Source organism: Mauremys mutica, chromosome 2, assembly GCF_020497125.1.
Source record: "Mauremys mutica isolate MM-2020 ecotype Southern chromosome 2, ASM2049712v1, whole genome shotgun sequence".
Classification (NCBI taxonomy): Eukaryota; Metazoa; Chordata; order Testudines; family Geoemydidae; genus Mauremys; species Mauremys mutica.
The window spans coordinates 202,329,448-202,354,904 of NC_059073.1; the positions used below are offsets into that span (position 1 = coordinate 202,329,448).

Sequence of the window (25,457 nt, forward strand, 5' to 3'; positions counted from 1 at the left end):
AGCGTTTGAGTTGCCTGCTGGTCCTCCTAACGTCATCTGTCCTCCTGTTCGCTGTGTGAGTGCTGCTGCTGAGTGAGGTTCTCCCTCCACTGGCTCTGCTGGTCCGCCTCGGCTCGGGAGCAGCCCATAAGTTCAGCAAACATCTCGACCCGTGTCCTTTTCTTGCACCACCTAATCTGCGCCAGCCTCTGTGAGGGGCATGCTGGAGCAGGTCGGGATACAGTTGCAGCTGTGTGATGGGAAAAAGGGAGTGAATTCCTTACAAAGATACATGTTTGCGAACAAGGAACATAGTCTAATCAGTGTCTGTTAACAAGACCATGCACAGCACCTATCTCATGCGAACTCACTCAGGGAAAGTTTGATTTTTCTGAATTCGCTTTCATTGCCTGGGGTATCGCACTGCAGATCAGAGAAGCGGGGCAGGACAGCAGAATCCTTTGAGCAGCCAGGCATGGTAAGCCAAAGGCTTTTGGCTGCTTAAAAGTGAATGTATAGCTCTGTCCTCTTGCTGCAGGCAATCCTGAAAGCATAAACTCTGCCCCTGTTCCACCCCCTCGCGGCTCTTCCCTGGGAAAGATCCCTGTATGCTGGCACTCTGCAGCCTCCACCACGTGGCTGTAAAGTGACGCTTCTTGTTGTGCAAAGGAACAGTGAAGCACTACCAGTACTAATAGTACACAAATCACTCTACTTAAATGCAGGAGTCTGTGCGCGAGATCACCCTGAGGAGGGTCAGTGAGGCAGACAGAGAGCGCATGCTGCATGAAAGCCAGCACAAACCAGGGGCCTTTGCTGCCATGCTCGTGAAGGCAATGGTCCCGGAGTACCAGATGAGAGCCTGGCGCGGAAAAGTGTGCTACCACGGAGCACCCAATAAGCCAGCTCTCCCCAGGAACCTCCTGCGGAGGCTTTTCGATTACCTCCAGGACAGCTTCCTGGAGATCTCCGAAGAAGATGCCTGTTCCATCCCCCTATATATAGACCTTCTTTTCGCCTAGCTTATATTCCTGTTTTGTTAAAAAATAAATGTTAACATGTTTAAATCACTTACCGACTGATCCTTCTCCTGATTCAGGGTCCGTGGTAACGGCTGGGGAGGGTTGGTAGGGGATCTCAGTGAGGGTGATGAAGAGATCCTGGCTGTCGGGGAAATCAGCGTTGTAAGCGCTGTCGCCTGCCTCGTCGTCCTCAAACCCTTCCTCATCTTCCCCGTCCGCGAACATCGCCGAGGAACTGGCCGTCGACACTATCCCATCGTCAGAGTCCACGGACACTGGTGGGGCGGTTGTGGCAGACCCACCGAGAATGGCATGCAGTGCCTCGTAGAAGCGGCATGTCTGGGGCTGGGCTCCGGAGCGTCCGTTTGCCGCTTTGATTTTTTGGTAGCCTTGTCTCAGGTCCTTGACTTTCACGCGTCACTGCATTGCATCCCGGCTGTATCCTCTGAGTGCCATGGCTTTGGAGACCATCTCGTAGGTCTTTGCATTCCGTTTGTTGGAGCGCAGCTCCGAAAGCACAGACTCATCGCCCCACACAGCAATCAGCTCCAAGACTTCCCGGTCAGTCCATGCTGGGGCCCTTTCTATTCTGAGATTGCCTGGACTCCTCTGCTGGAGAGCTCTACATCGTTGCCAGTGCTGCTGAGCTCGCCCCGATGTCCAACCAGGAAATGAGATTCAAACTGGCCAGACAGGAAAAGGAATTCAAATTTTCCCGGGGCATTTCCTGTGTGGCTGGTCAGAGCATCCGAGCTCGGACTGTTGTCCAGAGCGTCAACAGAGTGGTGCAGTGTTGGATAGCTCCCGGAGCTACTAAGGTTGATTTCCGTCCACACCTAGCCTAATTCAACATAGCCATGTCGAATTTAGCGCTACTCCCCTCGTCGGGAAGGAGTACAGAATTCGAACTAAAGAGCCCTCTATGTCGAATTAAAAGGCTTCCTGGTGTGGACGGGTGCACGGTTAATTCGAATTAACGCTGCTAAATTCGAATTAAAGTCCTAGTGTAGACCAGGCCAAAAATAAGGGTCACACTGATTCTTTTGCTAAAAAATACTAGTTCTTTGCCTTAAGGTTATTTAAATCTCTAGAAAATAGTCATCTGTACCAGTCCAAAAGCTTTTGAGCTGGTTAGGTTGGAGAAAAGCTGATCTAGATTTTGTACAGTCTAGGGTATTATTGACGTTTTTAAAATACAAAAAGCAAAGCATGAGGGGGAAATTGTCAGGTTTCAGTTTCCTGTCTTAACCTATTCCTCTCTGTGTAGATCTGCGATTATAAATTTTGATGGTTCTGATAAGTGCTAGGTCAATATTTTTTAATTGATTCGGATCTTAAATCTATCCTGGGATCAAGTGGTGGGTGATGGTGTCCCAATGATGATGCCCTCTGTAGTAAACCTCAGTTATGCTCCTCTTATCATAGATGAATTGGCTGTCCTCAGAGAACAGCAATAGTAGGGTTGCGTGAAGAGCCAGGTGCCTTTTTCTTGGCGGGAAAGAGGGCAGTTCTTTTGGTGTAAGATTTTGTTTTATGGAAGAGAACCATGATAACATTCTTCCAACAATACTGAGTTTTGGCCACTTGGGAGCTTCCATGGCATCTTAATGCAAAAAGACCCATTTTTCATCTCTCTACCTAGTAAAAGAGGTACAGCTGTAACAGTCCATAATGGGTGAAGGTTGCATAATGTGAGAGTTGATACAGCATCAATGTTGCAATTTAACAGATAAACAAATACTTCAGCAATTATACTTTTTCTCCCCCTTTAAACACAGATTGTTGCTGTCCACCCTCAGTTTGTAAGATCCCACTGCAAACAGTTTGTAACGGGAGGAAAAAAGGTAAGCTATCTCAATATTATAGGTGACTTTACATCTTCTCTTCCCTTCCTCTTATATTTATGGATTCCTCTATTAAAATAAATATATATAAATATATTTAAAAAATTACTAAATTTATCCATTTGAAAACCTAGAAGAGAGGAGCAGTTTTTTCCTTCTCTTGATCTATTCTTTCAGAAAAACAAAACAAAAATACATAAGGTTAAACCTTAGAGGGAAAGATTAGCACTTCTTTTTTAAATGTGAAGGACATTTTAACGATTTAAAAACCAGGACTAAGACAAATAATAATAAAAATAGTTTTGTGTTCTGACAAAATGTTGATGAGAATAATTGGACTTCATGGGCCAATTTCTCTTCATACCTCCAACCCTTTGACATGAAAACAGAATTTGGCTCATAGTGTTATCTTCTGTGGTATATATTATTTTCTGGCTCTGTTCCTTTCCTGTATGAATAAAAACAATGTATGCCAAACTGGGTCAAAATACATTTGTCCTTCAAGTCGGTCTTGGGTTTTCATTTTTGTGCTTTAATGGAGTACGTAATCAGTTGTGAGAGAGAATTTAGGCCCCTTAGGGCTAGTCTACACTTACCTGCCAGTTCAACGCGGAGAGTTCGACTTTTTGGAGTTTGAACTATCGCGTCTAATATAGACGTTCGAACTCCGGAAGCGCTCCGTTCGACTCCGGTACTCCACCACTGCAAACGGCGGTGGCGGAGTCGACCTTGGAGCTGCGGAGTTCGGTTTCGCCGCGTCTGGACGGGTGAGTACTTTGAACTAGGGTACTTCGAATTCAGCTACGCTATTCACCCTAGTTCGACCCCCGTTCTTAGTGTAGACCAGGCCTTAGTTTTAAACTTCTTTGTGTGTCAAGGATGGACTTTTTTGTCTCTTTTGTACCTCTTGGTTCCAGGCAATTTGGTCTTTCTAAAATTAATACTAAGATGTTTCATTCCTCACCTACCAAATAATGTAATTTTGACATCCAACATCATTGTCCATACATTCCAGAATTGACCCTATATCATTCAGTGTACATTTTAGGAAAAAAATATTTAAACAGTGCAACTTGGTGATTAGTTACGTTCATATAGCCATTTATTGTGACCCTTTCTTTTGAATTAAAAATGAACATTTACAGTTTTAGATTCATCAAACTGTATCTGCCTTGCCAGATGTCGCAGCAATTCTAGTGCTGCTAATAACCTCTTTTCCATCCGCAGTACAATTTATTACTATTACTCATTATTTAAAATAAATAAAATAGCTATGATATGAATGGTTAAGCCAGCTTTAAGATTAGTGGTTCCCAAACAGCACCCTCTACCCTAGCACTTCAACCCAAATCCCAGCTTGTTGCAGAGCGGAGGCAGGGTGTGTGGAAGGCTTGGAGAATGAGCTCCCTCGGCATTTAGCGTGCAACGGCAGCTCCTGTTCCACGGGGCTGGGCATGGTTCCCCACTCAGGGCATTGCAACTTGATGCAAGGGGTCATAGCGTCACTGCAGGTTTGGCCTGGCTGCCCCTTCAGGCCAAGTTCAAGTGAATGGCGCTGCAGCCCAGAGTGGGGAGCCAGGCCCAGCCCAGCATGGTGGGTGTGTGAGGTGGGCTTGGTCTCCAACCTTTTCTTTCCCCTCCTCTCCTCCCCCAGGCCTCTTGTCCACACTGGGCCCACAAACCATTTAGAACCTTCATGTGACCCCCTGGTGGGTCACGACCCACCATTCAGGGACCACTGCTTTAGATAATGCACATCAATGGATGTCTCTCCCAACAACCAAGTTGTCAAGTGTTTGAGTGGTGCTAATGGTGATGTGGAGAGAGAAACTGGGAATTCATAGAAATGAGGAAGCTCTGTCAGGTGGTAAAATAACTTGGATTCACCTGATGCTGAACGGAAAAAAACATCAGGGATTTAACACATCTCTTTGGTTATCTTTGATTACTTGACAGGCTGTTTTATATTCTGCCCTCTGGGAGATGGTATACTGATTCCTAATGCATGCCCATTTCCCCCCTCTTCCTATTCATTTTTTGCTGAGAAAAAACTTTCCTCTTCAGGAAAACTTTAACTGATATCTTAGCATATTATATTTAACATTTATAATAAAAAGAAGCCCTAGAAATTTGTAATTTAATCTATTAATATATGTATTTAGTTTTAAAACCCTGTAATTAAATTTAAGATTGTGGCCCAACACAAAAAATGCAGTCTTTGCAAAATCATACCCAGCTCTGTAATGAGCTCTGAACATACAGGCCCTACACAATTGGATCTTAATCTATTGCATGTTCGGGTTAGAGCAGAGATGGCATGCAATACCAACACTATTAGGGTAGTCCCATTAGTTTCGGCAGAACCTTTCGTTTACCCGCAACCCCCAAATGTAGCCTTTCAGATGTGAAGAAAACCATTTCAATATGACCAACTGCGGTGTTACCTGTTGAGTAGCATATAGAAATAATAGCTTTGAAAATCATGAAATATCCCCACCCATCCCTGCAGAATTTTAACTTTGGTACCTAATAATAGTTTATATGCTAACATCTTTAACTCTTTCACTACTGATCATTTGAGCAGAGATGCAGCTGTTGAAGAAAGACTTTGCATGGAGTACTCCCACTTTTTTTCATTCTCTTCTAGTTACATTATACATAGGGTTGAAAGGATTAGATTTGTATCAGTAAATGTTGATAAATGTTTTCACCATACACATGCAAGCCGAAAATATTTCCATAGAGAATTGAAATTTACAGGTAGGCAAAGTAAGAAAAATGATGCTTGAGAACCTATTAGATTTTGATTTCAGGCCATGTATTTTGTATATTTTGACATGACTTTGACAATTTGTGTTTTAATGGTTATAAAGTTTTAACTTTTTGAATCTCAGTGTCTGCTGTCATTAAATAATTGTCTGACCCCCTACCCATTGACTGAACCCTCATCATTTCCCTCAACTGTGAAAATTTTAAATAGATGAAAATAGAAAAATAGAAAAAATGCTTAAAACCCATAATATTGCACAGCTGTGAAAATTTAAATAGATAAAAATACAAACATGCCTGATATTATAAATTATAAAATTCTAAAAATTTAATTCTGCCAAGCCTGATTATTCATATAGTCATTTCAGAAAGAGTGAAGGATGTTTGCCATTTGAATGCTTGCACATGTCCCTTCTATTTAAAGGTGTCTGCAAGCCAGTGTGGCAAAGCCAGAGATCTTTTTCCCATAATTGTACCGGTGGGGCAGAGTGTGTGCCCTGTGGTTGGCCATGCTGCTAGCCGAGAGCATAAACAGGTGAATTGCCCTGAACACCCTCAGTTCCTTTTCACCACCTGCGGTCGATAGTTGGAGCATTTGTCCTTGTTGTACTCTTTCACGTTTTGCCGTTAGATAAAATGTTTCTAGATTTTTATTGTTGTAATTAGTTATAGTTAGTGGTACTCATTTTAGGAACTGTGGCAGAGCTCTGACCTTGCTCCTGTGGGTCCTGCGCTTCTAGGCGGTTTATGCTAGCCTCAGTGGCTCACTGTGACCCTCCACGTAGCCCTTCTCTCTCTAGGGCCAGGGTTACAGTCTACTGAGCCCTTTTCATCATAGGCTGCAAGGAGGTTGGTGAGAGAACTCCCACAGTCTCTGTTCAGCTTCCTGTCCTGACAGGGACCTGACTTCCCCTTCCAGGAGATGTTCCTGTAGTGGTGGGTTGTGGGGGAACCCGGGCCCGCCCTCTACTCCGGGTTCCAGCCCAGGGACCCTAATGGTAGCAGTTGTTGGCAGCCAACCTTTCACTGCCAGAGTTGCTACATTTCCCTGGGCCACTTCCCCACAGCTCTCCTGCTTCTCCCTTCTTCACCCTTACCTTAGGGCTCCTTTAACGATGGTTTGAGGGTGTCTTCAGTAACCAGCCCTTCAGCCACACTTCCTCTCCTCTGGCTCCCTGACTCCCCTGCCTGGCTGGAGTGAGCCCTTTTTATAGTATCAGCAGGGCCTTAATTAGAGTCAGGTGGTCACATTAACTGAATGGCCTCACCTGACTCTTTACAGGTTAATTAGAGTCAGGTGTTCTCATTAGCCTGGAGCAGCCCCTGCTCTGGTCAGTCAGGGAACAGAAAACTGTTAATCCAGTGGCCAGTATATCTGCCTTCTGCTATTCTGCTGTACCCACCTGGCCTGGGTCTATCACAGAACATTTTTGTTTCTTTTTTTGAGCTTTAAGCTTGATCAGGTGCATGCCTAAGAACATGGGTTTTAAGTTCTGTTCTGAATGTAACAAACCTGTGCCTGTCAGTGATCCTTACTCCCGCTGCTTTATGTGTCTGGAGAAGGACATGTGAGACATAAGTGCCCTATCTGTAGGAGGGGGTTAAGACTGGGACTAAGAAGTGGAGGGACGTTTGATTAACACATCCTAATGAAGACAGCTTTGTGCCCATCCTAACTGTTGGTACACAGGGGTTCAGAGTGTACTCCAGCTCTGAGTATACGCCAGGTTTGGTGACATCTCTGTGTTGTTGAGAAGGTACAATTCTCTGTCTCCATTATCGCACAAGCAGCAGCAGAAGTCGAATGCTTCTAACAAGAAAAGGCTCTCTTGTTTGAGTGCTAAGTCCCTGACAGAATCAGACAAGAAGATGGATACCAAGTTTAGAACTAAGCCAGCTCCGGATAGGTGCTCCTTAGCTATAATCATCTGGCATTCTAACCAAAGTACAACATAATAGACAAAGGAGGATTTGTTGTTTGAAGGCCCAAAATTATTTTCAAAGACAGATGAGGTTCTGCATTCTCTTAAAGATTCTACAGCAACCTTAAAGTCTTCAGGCATATACACTCTAGTCCAGCTTATCTTGCAGGATAGAATAGATAGCTTTGCTGGACCAATCTAGGCCATATGACTCAATCACCTTCTCCTCTGCTATTTGCTACCTACAAACAGTCTGTAGCACTGAAACAGTCTATTTGATTCCTTAGTTGAGGCCAGCATACCACTCACTCTGATTTTCCCTTCCCTTTGGGAGTAGGTTGTTCCGCTTCGTAAGTGCTTGGACTCGCATTACAACAGACTAGTGAGTTCTAAGTGTGGTGGAACTGCCATGTATCCTGCAATTTACCTCTGTTCTCACTTCCCACCCACCATCCACATCCTTTTTCAGGGATGATTCTCAAGAGAGTGTTCCAATTCAAGAAGTTCAGTCTCTGTCTCTGATACAGTTAGTGGCCACAGAGGAAGCACCTCCTCAACATGAGGGAAATGGATTCTGTTCCAGTTTATTTTCTCATTCCAAAGTCCAAGGGAAGCCTCAGACCTAATTTAAACCTGCAAACCCCCAACAAATACATAAAAAAGATAGTTTTGTGTGGTTATACTAGAATCTATTATCCCATTCTTAGACCCCAGTGACTGGTTCTCTGCCCTCTGCTTTAAAAGATGCCTGTTTCTGTGTGGCTATTCACCAGAGTTGCAGGAGGTTTTTGTTATAGCAGCTGTTCATTAGCAGTTTATGGTCCTCCCCTTCAGCCTGTTGTCAGCACCTCGAGTCTTCACAAAGTGCATGGCAGTGATTGTAGTGCATCTCAGGGCTGTTGATCAACAAGGAGCGGTTCTCGACTATCACAGCGAGAGTATATGTCACTGATGCCAGGTTTCAGGTGATAGTCAACCTGTACAGGGACTTGAAGGGTTATCCCCATACAGCAGCAAAGAATTACCTGAGACTTCTAGACAACATGGCAGCTTGTACATATGTGCTTCAACATGCAAGATCTCACCTCAAAGTTATGCAGAGGTGGTTGAAGTCGTTCTACCACTACCCTCATAATCCAGCAGAGATGTTGACTTTCCATACCAGTAACGAAGTGGGTATTCACCCATGAAAGCCCATGCTCCAATACGTCTGTTAGTCTATAAAGTGCCACAGAACTCTTTGCTGCATACCAGTAAGTGTTTTGTCATCGCTGGATTGATGGATAGACCCTGCCAGTGTAAGCAGAGGGGTTCCATTTGCCCCATCTGTGCCCTCCAGGACATCACAGATGCTTCATCTCCCATCTCACTTAGGGAACCTCCAGACTCAGAGATTCTGGTCAGATCAGAATCTTTCTCCATATGAGTGTTTGAGAACTTGGAGCTGTTCACTTGGCCTGTCAGATTTTTCCTACCCCCATCAGAAGTTGTACTGTAACGTAGAGTAATCATGGACACCACTGCTACTGTGTTCCATTTGAACAAGCAGGGAGGCGACAAATCAAAACCCTTTGCCAAGAGGCATTGAACCTTTGGACTTTCTGCATTAAGAATGCAATTATGCTTGCTTCCCAGAGGTCCAAAACAGTCTGGCGGATCGTCTGAGCAGAACGTTCAGCAGAGATTCTGGGGAATACCAGAAATAGACCTGTTCACCTCCCGACAGAGCAGGCTGCCTCTTCAGTTTGAGATTAGGTAACAGCCTGAGGGCATTGACAAGTCTTCTTAGTCTCCTGGAGGGGGAAACTTCTATTTGGTTTCCCCCCATTCTCTTGGTAGCAAGAATTTTATATGCAAACGCAGACAGGATCGCACACTCCAATCTTTATAGCACCAGGCTGGCCTCAACGGCATTGGTTCGCCAGACACTTGAGTCTCTCACTTTGAAAATCCTTAACTCTTCTTTAGGTCTCAGACATAGTTTTGCTGCACCACGGGCAGGTTGTTAGAAACGAATGTGTTTTCTTCTCCTGAAACGTGTAGGTGTTTTATGGAAGTGCTGATATTAGCTCAAGTAGAGGCGATAGGCATGGTACTAAATACATTGTCCTCTCTTAACTCTGCAATTAAGTACAGTACTATTTTGAATGGAGCACTTGACAAATGATGGTGACCCTGAAATAATAATAATATATTGTAAATAACAGGGCATGCCTGGCCAGAGCAGGCAGTCGAGCTTCAAGGCAAGGGGAACTATTGGAGACAGTAAGCTTCTGCCTGGAAAAAAGGGTTTAATCTTTACAAATAACAGGGTGCAAGCTAGCTAATGAGGGTGGTAAAGCTGAAATAAAGGTATTCTTCACTTAACCCTTAGAATGCTGGTGTTTACTAACCTATTGGTTAAGTGAACAACACAAGTATCCCGCATATTCGGAGCGTTAGAGGCAAAATGAACTGAGAAGAAAGATTGAAAGATATGTAAGTTCCAAATCATGTTATTGGGTACTTATCTCTTGTTCAAAGATACAGTACTTTAAATTGCTCTGCTCTTCTGACCTCTTCCTCTTGGTAAAGCCATTGATGAGACTTTACACTTTGTGCTTTGAGCAATATAAAAAGTGATTAGTGAAGGCACTTTTCAGGATATTGCTAGGATATTGATTAGTTACTGATGCTTTCCACTGTTACCTACACTGATCCAGTATATGTTTGTTAATTAAGATTTTGTGGGCCTATCTTACTAGATGGTGTGGACACTTAGCACATTCCAGCTGATGCACAAGCCTGTTGAAAACAGTAAGAGATAAGGATGTTCATCACCTCATGAAATCAATCACTTAATTCTAGGGCTTACATGTTTCAGAGTGACTAGTGATTCTGAGTGCCACAATTTTTGGGCGCCCAACAGGAAACACCTTTTAAAGGAGTGTAATTTTTAGGCTAAGGGTGCTGAGTTCTTTCTGGAAACCATGTCCCTTTAAGATGTCTTAAGCTGGGCACTCAAAATTGCTAGTCATTTTTTAAAAATTAGGCATACATTTCTGTTGTTAGAGAGGCTGGAGATACCAGGAATAATTTTCAAACATGGATGTCCCCAATACATTTTCTAAGCATTTTTTTTTTTTAAAGAGCATCTAATTTAGGTGCCCAAGTTTGAACACTAGACTCTTTATCTTGCATGCCAGAACAATAGCGAAAAGTCTTTGGCATTTTGGCAAACACTTAGTTTAAACCCCCAAACTAATTTTTCAGTACTAGAATTCCAGGGCAGCGTTCATAGGCTCCACTGCTTGACACATCACAAACAAGTTATTCTAAATTCTGTTTCACTTCCAGTTTATGGCAATCTCTAATACAGAAATAGAATAGAGATCTTGAACAATTCTCAAACGGGAAGAGAAATAGCATTCTTCTCATAAAGCTGCAACTGCTGGTACAAGCACAGCGGTGAAATTTGTATGTTAAAAGCAGGTCTGCCACAGAATGTCTTAGATTTTTTTTATTTTTAATTGTCTGTTTTTTTTTTTAGTGTCAGCAAATAGTTTAACTTTGCTTTTTGAGTGATCAGATGACCTTTACCTCTGAACCCTACAATATGTACTTCATAATAGCTGGTTGGATTACTTTGACAAATTATTAAATTGTCAGGATGCTGTTTGCAGCATAGTCCATTTTTAGAAACCAGATAGTCAGCTGTTTGGCATTGCGTTGTTGTGTAGAAGAGGAGTACCAGACAAGAAAGGCAGATTGCTTTGTAAGCTGTAAAATGTCAGTCAGTAAATACTGAGAGGTCCAGTTTAAGTGAAGTAAGAGCAAATACTATAGCAATCTGTGTCCAGGCATTGGGTAATTTACCTTCAACAGGGTACAGGCTGAAGCATTCACCAAGCCAAAGTAATTTCTAGCTATGACTAACTCACAAGGATGTAGGATGTTTTTGAATGTACTTGATATATGTAGTGATATTCAATAGATGAGTGCTCTAATAGTAGTGATGTCTTCTTCACTTAGTAAACAGATATTATAATATATGTAACTTGCTGGGTTTTTTCCCCTCAGTCAACACAATATGCATCCTCAGGCACAGAGAGAGAGAGAGAGAATTAGAATTCACTTGTGTAGTGTATGCAAGTAAATCGTATTTCTAATCCATCTATGTGTGTATATAAAAATATTTAACAGCTGTACCTGAGATTCTAGACATAAAGGATCAAAATACATGAAGTGTAGAAAGATACACATGCATTTATACAAGATAATTAACTTCTTAGTATGAGAAGTTTGGATTTTTAGGTTAAATCATGCTGTTGGCAGTTTGTGTGCTGGTGATAAGTAGAATCCATCAATTAAAGCAATTAAGATTTAATGCAGTAGAAATAGTCTCCCTGAATCCTCCTGGGTTTGAAGCTATGGAATTTATTCACAGTTATGTTGTTATTAGTTATAGATTATTTGGGAGAAACGGCCCTCTGTTTATTGGCCACAGCCTCTACTGACTTCTTTGAATCCACCCAGCTCATTGCCATTTATAACAGGAGTGTTTATTTGCACTATACATATATAACATTCACTAATTCTGGGTTCCTTGTTAAATATAAATCTTAGTGTACAGTATTAGGTTGGGTTATTAATGTGTATTCGTACCTTGGGTTTGTCACTTAACCTCTCTTATTTGATACTGAAAAAAAATGGCTATGCTGCTTCCCTACATCCACTGCAGTAGTGTCAAATATAATGTGCAAATGTTCGTAAAACTCTTCAGTATCTTCAAGAAGAAATAACTACATAAGTTGAACATGTTATTTTTATGTGATAGATATTGGTAATATCCCACATTTTGCATGTATAAATTAGCTGTACAGAACAATTTGTTCCCTTTGAAACTTGTTTTTTGTGGAAAAAGTGTTTTTCATTTAATTGTTGTGAAAATAGTATTTGATAGCTGGGAAAAAATCAGTTTAAATTTCATCCTATTGACAATGCTGTTGCTGTAGTCTTTTTGATATCTTTATTCAGATGATTGAGGATTCCTATACATAGTTTAAAGACTGGGATTACATGTAATTAGGATTAGTGCTAATTGCACGACAGGCACCATTAGGTCAAAACACTAGTCTATTCTCTTTAGTGGCTGCACTCCACAGAAGAGTTCTGAGCTCTCTCCAAGAAGGCTGATGTATTAATAGTGCAAGATACACAGAATGGTGTTCAGTAATCCAGTTGAATTACATTGACTCAGTTTTAACATCAAAAAGTCCTCTGCTCATCCCATCGAACAAGCTACCAACAAATACATTTCAGCAGGCTTCTCCTACTGTTGCAACAGTTAGCAGCACAGTGGTTGAATATAGGCATATGGATCCTTATTCAACATTTAGAAAAATCCCGAGGAGTCTTTCATTAAAACACCATAAAAGAAACAAAGTGGTGAGAAACCAAGAAGACTCCAGTGTGGCAGAGCTTTGCACACCCCTTCTCTGTAATGGTGAGGAAAGAGGGGTCAAGTCCAGTACCCAGTGTGATGTCAGAGAAGGTTTAGCTTGCTTGTTTTATTGCAGCCATATTATATTGTGATACATTATACAAGCAGGAGATGTTGGGATATGCATCTTAAACACTGCTGTACTGTAACAAAGAACTAGAGAGATCTGTCAGTACAAAACAGAGAGATGAATGAAGGATATTGTAGAGAATGCAAGGAAGTGATTTTGCTGCTGTTGCGGCTGAAAAATAAATACTGAGAGTGCTAGCTGCCAGAAAGTGGATTTATGGGAAGTAAAGCCCTAAAATACCTTCCTCAACCAAAAAGAGAGAGGGCGGGGGAAACCCTGTCTAGGAAACTTTTCTTTTCTCTCTCTACATAACTCCCATTGAGTTTAAATTGTTTTTGGTGTTGTGATAATGACAATTCAATATTGTAGCTGTGTGGAAGATGAATTAAATAAATTAACCAACTGCTTTTAAGAGAAATATGCTCAATGGATTACAAACTCCTAAAATGCTTTGTAGAACATTCATGTTCAGTGAGTCTCAAGGTGGCTGTATTTTGAGGAAAAAAGAGAGAGATTTTATTAAATGTCAGTAAAATATGGTGTATAGTTTTATTGCAGTTAAATTAGTATAACATTTTTGAGAGAAGAATATTGTCTTATTGAAGCCACTAGATTAGGAGTTATTTCTGTTGGCACCAGTATTAGTTACTGTTGTACTTTTGGAAATGGAAGGATGACCTTGTGATTAGGACACTGGTTTGAGATTTAGGAGACTGGGTTCAACTCCCTCCTCTGCTACAGACTCCGTGACATGGAACAAGTCACTTCATCTCTGGCCCCAGTTCAGGAAAACACCATATTCATGTGCTTAACTCAGGGCACATGTGTAAGTACTGTCCTGGATGGGGACGTTTTCCGGAGTAGGGTCTTTCTTTTTTCATCTGCAAAATGGGGATAGCAATTCTTCTTTTCTCTTGGCCTTTGTCTTTGTAGGCTCTGATTCTGCAAACACTTGTTTTGCATTTCATGGGGGAACTATTAATGTGCGCAAAGGTAGGCACATGTAAGTGTTTGGGGCTTATGCCTATAAATTATTCAGGGCAGGGGTTGTCTGTTGTGTTGGGGTGAGATTTCAAAACAGGCTTTCCATGGTGCAATATGTAGATGTTCCTTCCCCTTTCTCCCCCCACAAAAATATTCTTCACTATAGGCAGGTGGGTTTAAATAGGTATTAAGAATCCATAAAGGCATTGCCTACCGTAATATAATAATTCTAAGCTGATGTGTATTGTGGGTCTAAATAATGTAACATTGCCTATTCTATATAATGCTTTAGGAAATAGTTGACATTCAAATAGTATTTAGTTGAACTTCAAATCTATCGTTAATACTTTTTCTACTAAATTTATATTATTGAGGAAAGTTTTTAGCACTATTTGAATGAACTAATGTAAGCAAAAATTATCACTTTTTTTGATAATTAAAAATTATCACAGTTATCACTACCCCTCTGATACTTGACACATTTATTTTGGAAATCTTAAATTTCTCTAGAGTATTAAGTTTAAGGCCTAATTTTCAGAGGTGTTGGGCACCCACATTTCCCTTGGAGGCTTGGAGTTGAGGTTCTCAGAACCTCTGGAAATCATTTGTTATAATGGCCATCGGTTCTTTGCTGTTGTTTTAATTTACGGTAACTCCCCACATAACGTCCTCTCGTTTAACGTTGTTTCGATCTTACGTCCCTGCTTAATTACAGAACATGCTCCATTTAAAGTTGTGCAATGCTTCGCTATAATGTTGTTTCGCTGCCTGCTTTGTCCACGGCTGGCAGCCCCCCATCAGTTCCTCTACGCCCCTCCCCCCAGCTCCTCCTGCCCGCTGGCAGACCCTGCGGGTCAGTGCCTTCCCCCTCCCTCCCCTGATTGCCATGGGCAGGAGTTGGGAGGGAGTGGAGGAGACTGTGCGCTGAGTCCTCACTCCTCCCCTGTCCCTCCTGCCCCCTGAATGTCGCAAGCCAGCCGATTGCTGCGAGCAGGAGGGAGTGGGGGAGGAGCGAAGATGCGGCGCAGCTCCCCCATCCCTCCCCTGCCTCCAGCCCACAGCAATCAGCTGGGTTGCAGCGTTCAGGAGGCAGGGGAGGGAGGGGAGCTTGCACGCCATGTCCTTGCGCCTCCCTTCTGCCTCCTGAATGCGACAATCCAGCTGATTGTCGCGGGCAGGAGACGGGGAGAGGGGGGGAGGAGCGAGGACGCGGCGTGTGGAGTAAAGGGGGAGGGAGGGGAAGAAGAGGCAGGTTAAAGGGTGGGACTTGGGGGAAGGGGTGTCATGGGTGGGCCAAGAGTTGAGCCCCCAGCTCCTGGTGCCTGCACAGTAGGGGAAGCTGCCGCTGCTGCTGCACAATGTGCTTCTCCTAGCCTACAACACCTTCAGCCTCCTTGCCTGCCTCATTGTCTCCAGTGCCAGTGGACTGTGCCTGTGTGGGGTAAGGCGGGGGCACCTCCCAACTATAGTACTGTAATGTATGGCAAAAAAAATTCCCTGGAACCTAATCCCCCCCCCCCCATTTACATTCATTCTTATGGGGAAATTGGATTCGCTTAACGTCGTTTCACTTAGTCGCATTTTTCAGGAACATAAGTACAACGTTAAGTGAGGAGTTACTGAAATTCCTTGTTACAAACCTCATCTTTTTTTCCGGTGTGTTTGGCCAACAATAGGTAATATACAGGACCAAACAGTGGGGTATATCTGTCCTTAAACACTGCTTTGTGCATATTTTTGTAAATATATTCAGTTTGTTCTAATTCAGCAGCTTGTATTTTAAAGATCATACATTCTGAAAGTGCCAGGAATTTATCCTGAATGAATAAACACTTGAAAACTTGTACCAAAAGTACACAAGTTTACTGTTGATTGTTCATTATTCGCTAATCTTAAAAGTTTGTCACTCACTGTGGGAGCCTTAACAAAACTACATATAATAGAGAGAAGGTTTAAAAGTGTTCTTTCAAGGGAACTCAATGAATACTTATGAATAACAAATATATTTTCAATGATCACAATCTGTTCACAAAGAGAAATGGGTTCAATTTGCAATCAATATTGTTCACTATAAATGTAGCCACTTTTAATACTGGTATGAATAATAAAGTCAACACTTTTGTCTAGTTAAATAGATATCACATACTTGAAGTACTTTAACTTAAAAGAATTAAAAAAAACACTTGAAGAATAACTTTATTTTTTTTTTCCATCAAGCCTTTCTTTAATATAATGTAAGTTAGCAAAAACATTTCCAATTTTATATAGCCACCAACAGGAGCAATTTCTGAGTTCCTTATATTAAAGTTCTCTTGTCATCATTTTTCAGTTCAGCTTAACTTTATATTAAAGCAACCAAGTCAAATGATTCATGCCACTTAAAGTTCTTTTGTTTGTGACTTGTTCATAGATTATATGAACAAAGAAACAATTATCCAAAGACATTGACAGGTGTCACTGCTATGTAGGCTCTGTTAGTGAAATTATTTCATTTTCACGGGGGAGAGATTGTAAGGCATGTGTTAAGTTAGAAAGTGTTCTCTCTGCAGTGCATTTGACATGTAAAACTTGCTGATAAAACTTCCATTTTCTGCCTCCAATTAAACTTTTTCTGGAAATATCTGTCTTTTGGTGCCATCTTGTGGTCATTCAGAAGACATGCAGGCTGTATAGCTATCACCTGAAGCCTTGTTTCTGATAAAGGTGTGTTTTTAAAACAATCATCTCTGATCATCCAAATCATTTAAGCATTTAGAGAAAAAATGTTCCATGTGTAGTCAAGGTTGTCTGTAATAGTTTCTGGCATTTGAAATGTTTCCTTGGTATTTTAGTTTGTTGAGTTAGTCCGCAATACATGCATAAGTCGTTGCAGGGAATAACTTTACATATGAGTAGTCCTGTTGTATGCACATGAGCTACTCATTGAAGTAGTTGAGTTACTCATGTGAATAAATGTTGGTAGGATTGGGGCCTTAAACTGTAAACTCTCCAGGGCAGGGACTTTGGCTTTTTCATGTGTTGCTAATGAACTGACAGCACCTCCAGAAATGTTAAAAACCATATTAAATAAAAATGTACTGGGGGTACACTGGAATGGATAAACAGTTGGGCTGTCCTGGAAACAATCTTCATTTAGTTGAGAATTATTTCTCTTTTGTTGTGAAGTACTTACTAGTTTCAGAAATTATTTAAAATTATTTAAAATTTGAAATAATTATCAATTATTAATTATTTAAAATGTCCACTACATGCATCCGACGAAGTGGGTATTCACCCTCGAAAGTTCATGCTCCAATATGTCTGTTAGTCTATAAGGTGCCATAGGACTCTTTGCCGCTTTTAAAATTTTTGTATATGTTTTTTAAATATAATAGAAACCTTTCTTATAGGCAGAAGGCAAGGTTCTTTTCCCAAAGAGTTTGCAATCTAATCTGCATGGGTGGACCTGTATACCTATGTAGAGCCCCATTGAAATAAAGATGGTTCTGCATGGCTGTAAGGATCAGATCATGGGATTGGAGCCTAAATACCATTGCTTGAGTGGTGCTAGTTATGCGGTACACGTAAAAAGCTATGTCTAATCTCCTATTGGATGAAAGGAGTAATGGTCCCATGGTTAAATTGGTGGACTGGAGTCAGAAGATCTGGATTCTATTCTCTGTTTTCTCGCTTACATGCTGACACTTGAGCAAATCACTTCACATCCCTCTGTGCCTTGATTTCCCCACCTTTATGACAGGTATAATTACACCTTCCTTTGCAAAGCCATTTAAGTGCCATATAAGAGCTGATTATTATTATTAAAGTAGATTTAATTCTGAAATAATAAATGTATTGCTTTGACATTGGAAACTATTTAAAATAGTTGACCTTATTGCTTCTTTTTTTGTTCGGTTGGATGATACTTTTTTTTCTCTTCCAATTCAAACACAGATTAGAAATACTTTTACTAATCAAAAAAAGTTTCATTTTATATATAGCACTACTTCACAGAACTATGGTTTTGTTATACTCCTCCACAGTTGCTGTTATATGAGAAGACTTGGATGAACAGATGGAAGCCTTCTGTTTTACACGAAGGAGAAGGAAACATAAGAAATGTAAAGTGGAGAGGACACTTAATTGCTTGGGCCAATAATATGGTAAGTATTTACTACTGTATCTGCCATCTCTAGTAAATATACATGGAAAATTACCTGGTATTGTTGCATCAAGTTTGGCCGATACTTGAAGCATTTTAAAGTGTCAGTTTGCCAGAATGCTCCTTTTATAAAATACTCTGATATATTAAAACATTTGTCCCCATTATTCAGAATATTAATGCAGTCAAACATTGGGAAGAATGTATGTTTGAGGTGTGTAAATTTTCTCTCTCTCTCTTCAGTACACTGACTATTGCTGTATTCTTCTGAAGGACTGTAGAGACTTATACCTGTGCAAACCCCTATTAGAGATGCACCCTGCCCCTGTGGAAAGCAGGGTTGACACCAGTGCTGTTTGCACTGAGAAGCCGCCATACTGAATCACATTATTGTGAGCCCTACTTGAAACCGATGAATGGTGTCTACATTGAGGTTTGCACCTGTGTAACAACATCAGTGTAGTTCCATGGGTGCAATCTTTTTTTTTTTTTTAATGTATTTATTTATTTTAAATTCCTAATTTGGATAGGCCTTTGGGAGTCCTCCTTGGAAAATACTTAGCAGAAAATCGACTCTTTTTACTAAAAGTATAATTTCATAGATTAAGACCTAAAGGAACCACTGTAGACATCTAGTCTGATCTTCTGGGTAACACAAACCATGGAATTTCACCTACATTTGCATATCAAACTACAAGGTCAAGGCCTAAATTGAGTAAAATGCCAAAGCCCAATAGTGACAAGTAGCTAGTGTGGGTAGCATTTTCAAAAGCAGCTAAGTCTCATTTTCAAACGTGACTTAGGCACTTAGGAACCCAAGTCACTTATGAAAATGGGATTTTAGCCCTTTTGAATATGGTACCCTTTTTCTATTAATTACTTTTTGAAGCTGAAGTATTCAATGACTTTCTTTCAGTAGTTGCTCTGGTCCATTTTTAGAATTAATTTATATATAATCAACCGGCATTGCCTGCCAAATCTGCTGCATGGATGTACTGGTGACATGCTTCTTCTGGACAACTACCGTTGGAGAATGCAGCTTCAATGGCTGTTTTGTCTTCCTGCGTGACCACTGCTGATGGTCCATTCTTTTCAGAGCCATGCAATTAAAATATTTATTCTATGAGACTCTGCTGGGAGTAGATCTGACAGTTGAAGAGAGGTGTCTCTAGAGAGTATCACATAGGAACATGGAATACTAATAACATGCTGAACGCCATCTGTCAGAGACCAAAAAAGTCACAGCCAGGCTTTTCCTTATGTTGAAAGTGAAGTGATGCTTGCCCTCCAGAAGATTAATATATTTGACTCTTGACCCTTTGTTTTTCTCTTAGCCTTTTTAATTTCCAATGTACTCCTTATCCAGTGCAGTTAGTGTTCCTTACTGTTGAGTCCACTTTATAGAATGCCTTTTGTGTCCTCATAACTGTCTGTGTGTTACCATGTTGGTCTTATTCTCCCCTTGTGTTCTTTTTGACATGTTGTGTACAAATCTTTTGGACCTCTGGTATTCTGAAATAGCCACCAGGTTGAATCTATAGTTCCCCTCTGTGCCTGAGCCACAGACAGCATGATGTCAGGTATCAGAGGGGTAGCCGTGTTAGTCTGGATCTGTAAAAGGAGCAAAGAGTCTATAAGGTGCCACAAGACTAACAGACGTTTTGGAGCATGAGCTTTTGTGGGTGAATACCCACTTCGTCGGATGCATGTAGTGGAAATTTCCAGGGGCAAGTATATATAAGCAAGCAAGAAGCAGGCTGGAGATAACGAGATTAGTTCAATCAGGGAAGATGAGGCCCTCTTCTAGCAGCTGAGGTGTGAAAACCAAGAGAGGAGAAACTGGTTTTGTAGTTGGCAAGCCATTCACAGTCTTTGTTTAATCCTGAGCTGATGGTGTCAAATTTGCAGATGAGCTGAAGCTCAGCAGTTTCTCTCTGAAGTCTGGTCCTGAAGTTTTTTTGCTGCAGGATGGCCACCTTAAGATCTGCTATTGTGTGGCCAGGGAGGTTGAAGTGTTCTCCTACAGGTTTTTGTATATTGCCATTCCTAATATCTGATTTGTGTCCATTTATCCTTTTCCGTAGAGACTGTCCAGTTTGGCCGATGTACATAGCACAGGGGCATTGCTGGCATATGATAGCGTAAACTAGCATGAGCTAGTTACAGGGCTTACAGTTAAGCAACACAGGGTTTATCTACTGGGAACCTCCAGAGCTAAGAGCATGAGCCTTTTCAGTTTGAGCTAAAAGACTAAGGGTTTGTCTACACAGTGCTTTAGTCTTCACCAGATGGGTGTAAATGTTGCTCTGCATTAGCATGTGGTGCACTAACTGGTTCTCTTTCAAACAGTGCTATGTTAACACATGCTAGGGAATTTTTAGTGCTCCCCAGCATGGCTCAGCAAGATTTTGAAGGTGGGGCTGGTCTCAGAGATGCTGGAGCAGGGGATTGGCCATCCTTTGTAGCATCATCATCTTCTCTGCTTGCAGATAAAGCCAAAGAGATCTCATTGGGAGAGGTAATGCTGTTTTAAGCAGCATTAACCTCTGTGGAGTCTCCTCCTTGGCTGTTAGCGAACAGTTATGGAAAGGCTTAACCAATAGCACCTTTTACCTGTATCTGGTCATGCTCTCCCCAAAAATATCCAGACAAATTTGCAAACCTCACTAGGCTTCTCCCTCTAGAGTGGGTAATTGCTAGCAAACTTAATAAAAGAAACACTGCAGCTTTCTACTAGGTACTTTCTATTTCTTTTGGTTGTGGTGGGGTTTTTTTGTTTGTTTGCTTTTTAAATTTTGAGTTTAGTTTGCTTTAAAAAAACATTGTCTTCTACTTCAGTGGCGCTGATACCTCGCTGATGCTCCTCTTTTTCGTCTCCTGACTCCATCTGCACATCCAGCCCCTGCCTTCTCTCTGTTCCTTCCCACAATTCCACAAGATCCTTCTGCTCTGGAGCGCCTTCTGTCTCAGATGTTGCTATCTGCCTGCTTTTTCTTTTCCTCATTACTGTGTCTCTATATCCTGTCCTACCACTTATTAAATGGGTTAAAATATGTCTCCCTTGCTTGTACCTCTTTAATTTCTCTTCTCTTCTCCTGGGTTATATTGGTCTTAATATTGAACACTTACATATTTCTGCCATACATTCTTTTGACACAGCTGTAACTTATGCCATAGATTGAATATGCTGTCATGTAATGCCGAACACCACAAAATGTTTTGAGATGCAGTTTGTAGGAGAGATGGCATAGTAAGTAAGACTGGATTGTATTTAACTTCCAGGGTGTGAAGATACTTGACATGATCTCCAAGCAAAGAATTACCAATGTGCCTCGTGATGATATAAGTCTTCGCCCAGATATGTATCCCTGCAGCCTTTGCTGGAAAGATAATTTAACACTGATTATTGGCTGGGGAACTTCAGTAAAGGTATAATTACCTGTCCTTGTAATAAATGCTTGCTGTTATCACAGTCAGAAAAACAAAAGATTAGTTTTGAAAAGCAAAGACAATTGAAAAGAATGGAATTTGGTTTGACAACTGTGTGCAGAACTCCTGTGGCCATAGAAATATCATTGGGCTGACCCTCATGAGGAGGAGTAATGACAGACACCCAGTGGTCGGACAGATTTCTCTGTACATACGGTGTGTATAATCCCCGGGGACATTTTTCTCTTCTGTGTCTTCAAGAGATTACCTCTTCTGAAAGCACCTAGAGAGTTGTCAAATTCATTTATTTTTATTAGCATAAGCAGAAACAGCTTGTCATGAGGTGGGTTTTTTGTGACTGCTGAAATGGACACAGTTTCCTTCAGCCATGGAAATGGAAAGGAATATTTTTCTTTCAATCCTGTTTTAGCAGGGAGCTGGCCTTTTAAACACGTGCACTGGAGACATGTATGATTTGCTGAGACTCATACTTGATAAGTTTGTTACAAGAATGTTAGATGCTTTCTAATAACAGAGTGCTATATTAGTGCTCAGTGGGAAACTTAAAAATGGCTGGTATGAGCAAATGGTATGGGGGAGGATACAGTGAGATGGGAAACATAATTTTTAAAAAATGCTTTTTTGTGACATTAAAATCTTGGAAGAGTTTTCTGTGCTATGAGGTTTAATTAAAAGTTTTGCATCTGTTTTTATATTTGCAAATTGTATCAGTTTCATAACATTCATACACTTAGACCAAGAGTGCTTTGTAAATCAGTTAAACAAATGGACAGGGCTTGGTTCTGCCACACTTACTCAGAGTGAGCAGTACTTTAGTTCCACTGAAAAGCTTGAGGGGCCACTCAATGGAAGAAGGAGGTCACACAAAAATTGAGCCCATAGTTACTAATCTGTATGAACCACAGCAACCAGATTTTAAATTGAGTCATTTTTCCTTTCTCCTCCAATGTTTATTTGTGTGGCTGTGGGTTACAGTAGCACTTTCCTGCAGCTCCATCAGTTTTTAATGGTCTCCTTCTAAATGATAATGGTAAATAGTAATTGCCCAGCTTACAACAATGCAAAGCCCAGGCTATGTTAAAGCTCTAATAATGCATATATCTCTAAGTGCTTCAAAATGCAACATAGTTTGAGATGAATAGCACTGAATAAAATCTTTGTTTTCTAGATATGTTCGGTAAAGGAACGGCATGCCAGTGAAATGCGAGACCTGCCCAGCCGCTATGTAGAAATAAGTATGACCCCACAAACTGTGTCACTTTCTTTTTAAAAATAACGGAAAAGATTTTCACAGATAAATTTCAATATTATGTAATTTTGGAAGGCTTGTTTTCTCATTTCAGAATGAATAACTGCAGTAGCAGTTAGGTTCTCCGTGGCTCATTTGGAGGTAGCAATTTGAAATAACACAAAGGCCTCCTTGTTTTTAATCTGTGAAGTTTACTTAACTCTGTCTTGGGAACACTCAGAGTTCTGTAACCCCATGAGTCTGAAACTTCCTGTTGTGGCCCTCTTCTTAAAACAGAGATTGGTTGTGCCATAGCTCCTAATTTCCCAATCCCACATCTTCTCAGGTAGCTATGTGCTGCTTGATTACCTTGCTCATCACCTACCCTCCATTTTCTGTCTCTTGAGCGTAGTGTTGTGTAGCCTCTACTGCTCCAATGTCCTCAGGTTGCTTTGTAGTTTGCTTCTGCCTCCATTTTGTTACCCTTTCAGTTCTGGTCATGTGTGTAACTTTTTGGTCGCCATTGAATATACATGGGAAAAAAACCCTGACAAACAGATGCATTAAGCAGGGTACAAAGCAGGATGGGAAAAAAAGATTGGAGGAGTGGTTGTTTTGTTTAATTAAACAGTAAAAAGCCCCCAGAGTCCCTGGAAGATATTTCTATTCTGGACTGTGACTAGCAGGAAGCATAACCTCTTGAAAGAGTGAAAGCTGTCACCCCATTGTGACAAAAACAACTCTGTGGATATGTGGAAGCAGTGCATGGACCACACTTTGAGAACCTCTACTCTTACCTGGTTCTCTGTTATGAGGGCATTGGATTAGATAAAATTGGTTTCCATACAAAATTGGTTTCCAGCCTGGCCCTGTTTGAAATCAATAGTAAAATTCCTATTGATTTCCATTGAGCAGGATTTCACTCTCTGTTGTCTAACTTCAGGACACTGAACCAAGTGATTCCACAGGAAATAAATTTGTACTGTTCATTTTGATAGTGATTTCAGGCAAATGTCATAATTTCATATATTACTGTATTTAGCAACTAGTACTGATTGGGCTAGATCCATAAGAAAAATTCTGAAAATTAACCAGGATGATCCTCAGACTCCATCTGCACATGCAAGAAGTCTGGATACTTTGAGAGGAAGGAATACCTGACAATTAACTGACTTACAAGGATTACAAAACATGTTTATTGAGCACTGTTCTATTTTCCCTACAGAATCATCTGAATGGAGAACTATATAATTTATGAGAAAATCATAAGTAGAAGGAGAAGTTTAACCTTGTGTTCCACTCTCAGATCATCTGCATCTTTCAGTACCCAAAAGCTTTTTGAGTTTCCCCTTTAGAAAATAATAAAATGGGATAGTTTATATAATAAATTATCAAAAACAGCTTTTAGTTTTTCAGGAGTGACTCTAATATATACACAGGTAGTTGACCTTACTTGACTCTGTCTTCTGGAACTTCATTTAAAAAAAAAAAAGTTAGGCTCTTATCAAATTGCCTAGACACATGTCTGAAGGCTAGAGATTTTTGTGGAGGGAACTTCTTGATCTTACCTCTTTCAGCACAGTGTCTTCAGTGTATATTTGAGGATCAGTGTTTTATCTCACTTACCTGTTAAGAATCTGCTTGAGATTTTCCTTTCTGGTTTCAGGTCACAGCACTGAGACAGCTCTGCTGAATACTCTGAACAGCACTCTTAAAATATGGGCATAAGGTTGGGGAGCATCATTTGTTCAAGTCTCAATAGAGATTACAATAGCTTTTGATACCTTTTTAGAAGATCTTTCTAAAGAACATTGTATCATACAGTGGCATCAGTTTCAGTTTTATTGTAGTTTAAACTTTACTTTGAGGTATTGGATAATGAGATCTGGTAATCTCAGTGGACAGCACAGCAACCAGTTTGATTTTTGGCAGAAAACATTAGTATGTCAAGTAAGATACTGTACTCTTACTGTATGTGCATTTAATGCACAGAACTTAAAGCAAATGAAATTCAGTGAGCAAGAAACTACGATCAGTGGTTGAATGACCAATTTTGTCATAACATCTGGGCATCTTACTTTGTAAAAAATCAAACAAATAACCAAACACACTAACTGTTGTCATATTGAGGCTCCTCCCTTCCCCCCAAAAACTTCACATGATGAATGAATCCCAGAGGTGGACTATGACGCATCACACTTGGATCTTTGCTCTTCAAGATACTTATAGGACTGATAACAGTTCCTCCTTGAAGGTTAAGAGTGCTCAGATTTGCACCACTCTAGAGTCATGGTCCTAGTGCATCAGAAGTTCATGTGTTTGTAACAGTATATTGGCATCAAGAGAGTGTAAACATTTTACAGTGGCTTACAGCTTGTTGAATAGAAAACTGAACAACTCCTGCTCCTTAAATTTTACGTTGGAAAGCAAAGATGCCAAGTATTATAAAGCAAGTTCTCTCTCGTCATCTCATTCTGTGATGGTTTGTTTCCTGATGGTAGTACAGTCAGGAAATAAAGGTGGCATCTATCTTGCTTCTAAACCAGGCTATCCCATAACATGAGAG

The 25,457-nt window shown here is 40.8% G+C and overlaps 1 protein-coding gene across 3 annotated transcripts in view; it reads left to right on the plus strand.

Moving 5' to 3' along the window:
- Positions 1-25,457, plus strand: part of VPS41 (VPS41 subunit of HOPS complex) — a 162,283-nt gene that overhangs the window by 64,752 nt on the left and 72,074 nt on the right. For all 3 annotated transcript variants that reach the window (XM_045007071.1, XM_045007072.1, XM_045007073.1), the window contains 4 exons: positions 2,780-2,845; positions 18,095-18,214; positions 21,496-21,642; positions 22,832-22,898. In XM_045007071.1, coding sequence (XP_044863006.1) covers positions 2,780-2,845; positions 18,095-18,214; positions 21,496-21,642; positions 22,832-22,898 — 400 coding nt within the window. The remainder of the gene's footprint in view (positions 1-2,779; positions 2,846-18,094; positions 18,215-21,495; positions 21,643-22,831; positions 22,899-25,457) is intronic.